Here is an 8070-nt window from a genome sequence, read left to right as displayed (position 1 = left end):
CACACTCACACGCACACACACATACACACTCGCACGCACACACACACTCACACACACACGCACGCACTCACACACTCACATACACATGTACACACACACACACACTCGCACGCACACACACACACTCACACACACACACGCGCTCACACACTCACACACACACACTCGCACGCACACACACACACACTCACACACACACACATGCACACACACACACTCACACACACACACGCACACACACATACACATGCACACACGCACACACCTACCCCCCCACACCAACCTTGAAAAACTAAAACGTAGTTTTTCATGTGTATTTTGCTTTGAATATGTGTCGTAGCTTAGATCTAGAGGGAAACCTGTAATAATGACCACTTTACAGGTTGAAGCTGCTGTTTTAAATGGACTGGATATTACACTTGGCCTGGCTGAGTTTGCTGTGAAATGCGGTTTGTCCTGAAATAAAAATCACTTCCTTGCTCTGTCCACGCCAGGTGACGGCCCAGCCAGTTGAAAGGTCTGCATTTCCCGTTCACTACTTGGCCTTTGTGTCTTCCCTCTCACTGGTTGCTCAGCCCGTGGCAGCACAGCCAGGACAGCCGTTTCCTCAGCAGCCCTCGGTGAAGGCTGTGGATCATGAGGTGAGTCCTAGAACGAAGAGCTTTGGAGGGAGCCACGTCTCTGGCCTCTTGAATGTGGAAGTTGAGCTAATTAATACCCGTGGATGGCCTCTTCTGTTTACTGTTACCAAAATGCTTCTTTGAAATGAACCTGCTTTTCTGTGCATGTTCCGGATCTCTTTCGGTGAACTTAGGAGATTCTGTAGGTATTTAATTTGCAATCGAATGTTTAAAAAAATCTTTTTTATGTTTTTTGGAGATCTAGGACAGGATGTTTGTTATAATTCTCCGCTGTTCTTTTTTCTTGAGGGTAACTGTGTATCAGTTGGGATTACATCACTTACTTTGAAGGCTCTCCTAAAGGACTCCAATAACAACCAAGTTGGAGGCCTTGGTGGGAATACAACAATTCCATTCAGCAACTGCTGGGCTAACTACACAGATCTTACTCTTCACAGAACAGGTGAGCGGACCACATTAGATCCTCATACATTTCCGCAGGAAATAGGTGTGTATTTGCTTTGAATGGACAAACTATTCTATATAAAACTTTGGTCAATAAACTGTAGAAATCAGAATGCTAATAACATAGCCTTTAGATCTTACATAAAAAAATATCATGATTTGTATTCTCTTCTTGTTTGTTATCCCACCAAATCTTCTCACTAAATGTATTGCATTCATAATTTAAAAATAATATATGTGGAGACTGGAGATATGGCTCAGTGGTTTAAGAGCACTGGCTGTTCTTTCAGAGGACCCAGAATTCAATTCCTAGCACCCACATGTCAGCTCATACCTGTCTTAACTCCAGTTTCAGGAGATCTGACACCTTCACACCAATGCACATAACATGAATTTAAATAAAGTATTATTATTACTACTGATAATATATGCACATTTCATTTAAGGAAAGGCAGACTTGTAGTAATTTAGTAATCTATGCAAGTGTTCAGAGCTGAGCTAGGAAGTTAGTTGTAGACTTTCTGCAAGCTTGTGAGAATAGGGAAAATAGGTACAGATGAGGATTTGTGGAGCCTTGAGTTCTGCCAACCAGTTGCTGTGGAGAATCCTAAGTGTTCTAGATTATTTCCTGTTGCTATGATAAACACCATGGCTAATGGCAACTTAGGGGAGAAAAGGGTTCTTTTCAGCTTACAGGTCCAGGTAGTAGCCCATCACTTAGGGAAGTCCAGGCAGGAACACAAAGCAGGACGCTGGCACAGAAACCGTGGAGAGCAGCTGCTTGCTCTTACTCTCTGGCTTGCTCTGGTGGCTTTTTACACATCCCAGATCTAGCTGCTGAGAGACAGCACTGCTTCCCATGGCTGTGGTTAGACGCAGACTGAACTTCCTCTCTGTACTCAAACAATGTCACCTGACTCCAATGACAAAAACACTTCATTAGAAATTAGTCACAATTCTGAAGACGATCAAAGACAAATGGGAATTGACTGAAAACAAGCAGAGAAGTCAACTACTCTGATGTTTTTTTTCACCCCCTAGGAAAAAACTATAAAATTGAATTTGTCCTGGATAATACTGTTCGGGTAGAATCTAGAACCTTCAGTCTGTCAGCACAGACTGTCCCTGGTGGAGGCGGAAGCAGCCCTAGCAGTGGCGGCAGCGGTGGCCACAGCAAAGCAGCTGCTCTGGCTACACCTTTCCAGACACTGATTGTAGTAACAGGCTGTCTCGTGGGAAGACTGTTGCTCTTGGAAGTATTCACGGCTGCAGTTTTCATTTTGAACACAACCATAGGTAAGTGCAATTCATTTCATATGCAACCTATGTCTCCAGGTTCAAAGGGGCCAGCAGGTGTTTTCTAAACAAAAGCTGTCAGCTCGGCAGTTGTGTTTTGCACCACTGGAGATGCAAAGAGAAATACAAGCTCAATGGCAGACGAGATAACTATGGAAACGAGACCGCCATTCTGTGTTGGAATACAAGAATGTGGGGGTGGAGACATGTGGTCATATCTTCCTTGTACAAATAAAGCTTGTCTGGGGGCCACAGAATGTAGTGTGCCACTAGCTAACCACAGAGGTCTGTACAGACAGACAGGAAGTAAGGTAGCTAGGCGGAAACAGGATATAAGCAGGGAGAAACAGAAACTAGCTCTCTCTCATCTGCTGAGATGCTAAAGAGGTAAGGTGTGCTGTGGCTTGTTCCTTCTCTCTGATCGCTCAGCCCTTTTCCTCTGTATCTGACTCTGGGTTTTACTTAGGTCAATTAAGAGCTCCATTTACATTTGCTGATAATCTCAGAACCCTTCAGGTGTTACAAAGGGCAGACACAGCTTGAAATGCTTATGCAACTAACCAGCTAACTAAGAAACTCAGAAGTGGTCTGGTTTCTCTAACAGCTCAGGAGATGTCTTTTTAAAGCCTCCTCGATGTGTAGTCTTCCCTTCCCCCACTGTGTTCTTCCCCGAAACCTTCCCTCAGAAACCCATTCACTTTTACTCTCCAAATTACCACTAGATTTCACTTTGGAGTCTGTCCTGGAACTCACTTTGTAGACCAGGCTGCCTCTCAGCCCCTGCCTCTCAGGGGCTGATATTAAAGGCCTGTGCCACCACCACCTGGCTTGAAATGTCTTTGTATGTTACTTTTGCCTTTGTTAGCCAAACCATGAAATATTTTAAAAGTTAAAATTAATGACACATACTTTTAAATGTTATTACTCCTCTTTTTTATTCTTTTTTTTAAATGTCTTATTGTTATTTTACAGGAAGCAGCTCAAGTGCCTACTGAAGATCGGCCTGAAAGCAAAACTCTAAGAACTGTTTATGTATCAGCTATTTTGCTACACAGCAAGAACAAGCCTACAGCCTTTTCCAGGAAATACGCTAAAATACTTTAGTATTTTTATAATATTTGACATGTAATCATTACATTTAAATCAAGAAATTCAGCTCTGTTCAAAATACAAGTTTCTGTTGTTTCCTTATACTTGTTCATTCTCATTTCATTACAATGGCACGACTCTGCCATTTGGAAGCAGACACTTCACCTCCAAGTCCCATTAAAGTGGAGACTCCTTCGGGGAGTTGAAGGAGCCAGGCATAGTGGCTCATCCCTCTACCCTAATGTTGAGGAGTGGCAGGAGTGTCATGGTGACTCCAAGGCATGCTAGCCTACATAGTGCCACTGTCTCAAAAGACAAAACAGGCAACACAGCCAGACAATAAAGCAAACAAAATAAGCCAGCCTTTCCTGGTGTTCTGTATCCTTCACAAGAGGCAAAGTCATTGTTCTGGGCCTTCATCAGGCTGAACGCTTGTCTTTCAGATCCACAGATATGCTAGGAATCCCAGAAGGAAGGAGAGTTTTCTTGCTGTCCCTAAAATTGGCTATTGGAAAATGTCCGAATTAAGTTTCCACTTAGCCCTCATTCCCATTCAAAACTGTCTCTACTGAGGGTGTGTTCTGACTCCAGAGATCAACAGACTCAAAACACCACACACACACACACACACACACACACACACACACACACACACACACACAACCCTTATTTTCCAAGGTGATAAATTAGAGACTACAGAAAGCCACGCATGGATAAGGTTACCCAAAAGCTTTCAGACTACTAAAATGTGACTTTTACTCAGAAACTTTTAAAGGGAATGATTAACTTGGTGGCAGGTACACATGGAGCTCAAATGTAGTGGTCAGCACGAATTTGGGATAGTTGATAAACTTCTGTGACGCCCACGCATTTGTCTCCTGCATACCGTCTCCTGTGTACCAACTCCCAGTACATCGCCTTTGGTCACTGTTACACATCCTTGGAAGTGAGAGGGAAGAGAGAGACAAGGGCGGCAAGTCTTCTGTCAGTAAACCTGAGGGAATTTTCTTTGTTCTGTTAGTCACGGGGATGCACCTTTAGCCAGATGTGCCACATAAATTTTGGCTAAGACAAAGTACAAAGGGAGATTAATGACACATTAATTAATGTGGTACAAAGTACCACACAGATGTGTAACATGTTTCAGAGTAAGTCTTGTCGCCTGAAAGCATAAAGATTAAAAAGAATTTTTTCTCGAGCAGATCTTGGGAGGTGGCTGTGCTTAGAAGCCACGTTTCAAACTTCAGGGGATAGCGAAACCAGCTTCTAATCCCAAGTCAGGAGAAAAGGACTCACACTGAGCTCAAAGAAAACTTAGTATGTGTCCCCGAAGGTCAAGGTATAGAGTGGAAGTGTTTGTGGCCCAAGAATGTGATCAGAGAGCCAGTAGCAGGGCAGACCTTGCATAGTACAGCGTCTTCCTGGTACATGGGGCTGAACTGTGAACTCTGTGTGTGTGTGTGTGTGTGTGTGTGTGTGAGAGAGAGAGAGAGAGAGAGAGAGAGAGAGAGAGAGAGAGGTGGGGAGGGAGGGAGGAAGAGGTGAGTTGGGGGCAGGAAGAAGTGTCACGAAGGAGAAAATCTAACGGTGAGAAGCATTGTCTAGGACGGCTGCCTAAAACAGAAGATGACTGGAAAATGAAGCATGGCGTAGCCAATGAATGACCGGAAGCAATAGAAAAAGTTCAAGCCAACAGCTGGAATAGCCATAACTTTATGGGAACTGCAGGTAAGAAGTCCTTGGCAAGGAGGTTTGGAGAAGGTATATGAAAGCCCTGTGATAAACACCATGTCAAAAGGGCACTGCTGGCCTTGCATCACTGGATAACTGAGCACTTTCCAGACCCGCTTGAGTCACTTCCTGACAGCCTGAGAAACGGCTGGTCCTGATGGGGCTGAGGGGGTCAAACATATCTGTATCTCATGCTGAGACTTCAAGTCAGGCTTTCCGAAGCTTTTACTTTCCATTTCATAATGCTTCACTTCTGTTGGAGATTTAAATCCCAAGATTTGTAATTTATCATCTCCAGAACAAATTTGGGTTCTGGAAGAGAGACAGGTGTGCTATGTAGATCCTTTTCTACCACAGTTTCAAGTAGCCTATATATACCTACACACACACACACACACACACACACACATATATATACACACACACACAAACTCAAAATAAGTAAATAAATAGGTGTAAAAATATTTTAAAAAGCTATTCATTTGTTTCTAAAGGTGGGTCTTCCCACACCAATTATTGTAATCAATAATCAATATAAGAGGCTTGCACTGAGGCCAACCTACCTACGTCTTGCCAAAAGTGCTGCCTCCTCAGTGATTCCAGATAAACAGAAGTTGAGAGTTAACAGTTACTTTGTTGTTTGCTGGTTTTGGGGGATGATCCTCAGATGTAGTCCAAGCTGGCCTCAAACTCATGGTCCTACTGCCCTCTCTCCAGAGCATGCTTGGATTATAGGAATACCCCTCCCTACTGAACTTCTCTTATTAATCCCCCAAAATAGCATGTAAAATACCTCTACAACTGATTAGAATGAAGACCAATGCTCAGATGCTTATTAAATGTCACAGCCAATACTGAGTGACTCTTAACAATAACCTTCTAAGGTCACTATCTCTTTATATAGATAAGAATACTTGAGGCTTAGAAAGCTTAAAGAAAATACTCTGTGGGGCTGGAGAAATGGATCAGAGGTTACGAATACTTGCTGCTGCTTCCAGCAGTGCTGAGTTCAATTCCCAGCAACCACATGGGGGCTCACAACCATCTGTAACGAGCTCTGGTGCCATCTTCTGGCCTGCAGGAATATATACAGGCAGAGCACAGTAAACATAATAAATAAATAAATCTTTAAAATGCCTGCATTCACAGTGCTGATCTGAAATTGAGACCTTGGTAGCCTAACTCTGGGGCCCAGCTTCTGACATTTAATTTTCTTTCACTTTAAGTAGAGAAAAGTGTCTCTGTGTAAAGTTTTTAGTAAAATGGGGAGCAAGGCAGTAAGCAGCAGCCCTCCATGGCCTCTGCATCAGCTCCTGCATCCAGGTTCCTGCTCTGCGTGAGTTCTTCTCCAGACTTCCTTCAGTGATGGACTATGGTGTGGAAGCATAAACCGTTTCCTCTACCAACTTACTTTTGGTCCTGTTGTTTCATGATAGCAATAATGATAGCAAACTAAGACATCATCCATACCATCCAAATCGGAAAAAAAAACTATACTTTGATCTGACCCAGGGGACTCTTATCTACAGGGTCCAGACTTATCAGCAGGGATTTTCAGCTCGCTCGTGTGGGCTCCAAATGTCAAGAATATCCATTCCCAGTGCCTGGATGTTTGTTGCCCCATTCATAGGACGTAATTAATATATAAGTAGTTCAGTTATGATGCATCAATGATTGAGTCCTTGTGCAAAAAACTGTGCTCCTAGGAATATTATTTACCCACGGAGGTTGACAAGTTCCTTCAGGTTGTGGGATATGTGAGGATTTGGCACACAATGTAGAATAACTCTAACTAATGGATAGGATAATGACGTTTTTCTTGTACTGTATGTTTTTCAGATTAAAAAAAAATACCACCAAACCAGGCATTAGTGGTGCACACCTTTAATCCCAGCACTCGGGAGGCAGAGCAGACGGATCTCTGTGAGTTCGAGGCCAGCCTGGTCTCCAGAGCGAGTGCCAGGATAGCCTCCAAAGCTACACAGAGAAAAAAAACACCAAAATATTACAGGAGCTGTACTTTGTCCTGACTTACAGCCCTAATGTTTCACGGAACACTGTATAAGATGCACACTCAGTTACAGAGCAACTGGTTATGGTTGCTATGACAATGGAATCTGTGCCTATGAGCAGAGAAAGTAATTCCTTTTGAGCAAGTGTATCTGGTACATGACAAGCATTTCCACTGTCTTTTTTTTTTTCCCTTTAGGGCAATTTATGTATTTAGGCTGATGGGCCTCATAAATTCTTCCTGAGAAAAATTTATGACTTAAGACTTTTAGTGTTTCTTATGTGACTACAACTTGAACTTAATTCCCACTGAGGAAAGATTAAATTTCATTGACAGTATTTAGTATAATGTGAGATGAGTAGTTTTGCCATAGTAAATATATAGTATACCTAGATAAAACTTTGACAAGAATCGCTAATGTGCTATTTTCAAGGGCCAGTAGTGGGTGGCCAGAGGGAGATCCAAAACAAGAGTTGGAGATAAATTCTGACTTTAAATAGCAACTATGAAGATGAGGCACCCTAAGTCGATTTGAGACCAGCAAGACTCTTCCTCAAAGGCAGATAAAGAATAAACCACCAGAAATTACTAATAAAAATGTGGAGTGGATTGCAGGGAGGAAGGTAGAATGCTGGACGTTAAATGGATGGATAACGGATGAATCGTGGCGGGAGAACAAAAGCTGTTATCATTTTAAAAAGGTTTATAAAGAGAAAGGCCAGTTGAGCAACAATTAAAAAAATGTTTTCAGCTTTTGATATAACACACACACACACACACACACACACACACACACACACACACACACACACCCCTCTTTACCGGCCACTTTCCAACAGTAGCTGCTTAAAGAGATCC

At 42.8% G+C, this 8070-nt stretch overlaps 1 protein-coding gene across 1 annotated transcript in view; it reads left to right on the top strand.

Annotated features, from left to right (window-relative positions):
• The window catches only part of Pkhd1l1 (PKHD1 like 1), a 142033-nt gene extending 138505 nt beyond the window's left edge, over nt 1-3528 (top strand). The window contains exons 75-78 of the mRNA XM_035449642.1: nt 495-641; nt 930-1083; nt 2127-2381; nt 3354-3528. Coding sequence (XP_035305533.1) covers nt 495-641; nt 930-1083; nt 2127-2381; nt 3354-3376 — 579 coding nt within the window. The 3' untranslated portion in view covers nt 3377-3528. The remainder of the gene's footprint in view (nt 1-494; nt 642-929; nt 1084-2126; nt 2382-3353) is intronic.
• Nucleotides 3529-8070: the final 4542 nt, after the last annotated feature.

The sequence above is a fragment of the Cricetulus griseus genome, chromosome 10, assembly GCF_003668045.3.
Source record: "Cricetulus griseus strain 17A/GY chromosome 10, alternate assembly CriGri-PICRH-1.0, whole genome shotgun sequence".
Lineage (NCBI taxonomy): Eukaryota > Metazoa > Chordata > Mammalia > Rodentia > Cricetidae > Cricetulus > Cricetulus griseus.
This window is presented reverse-complemented; position numbering and strand designations above follow the sequence as displayed.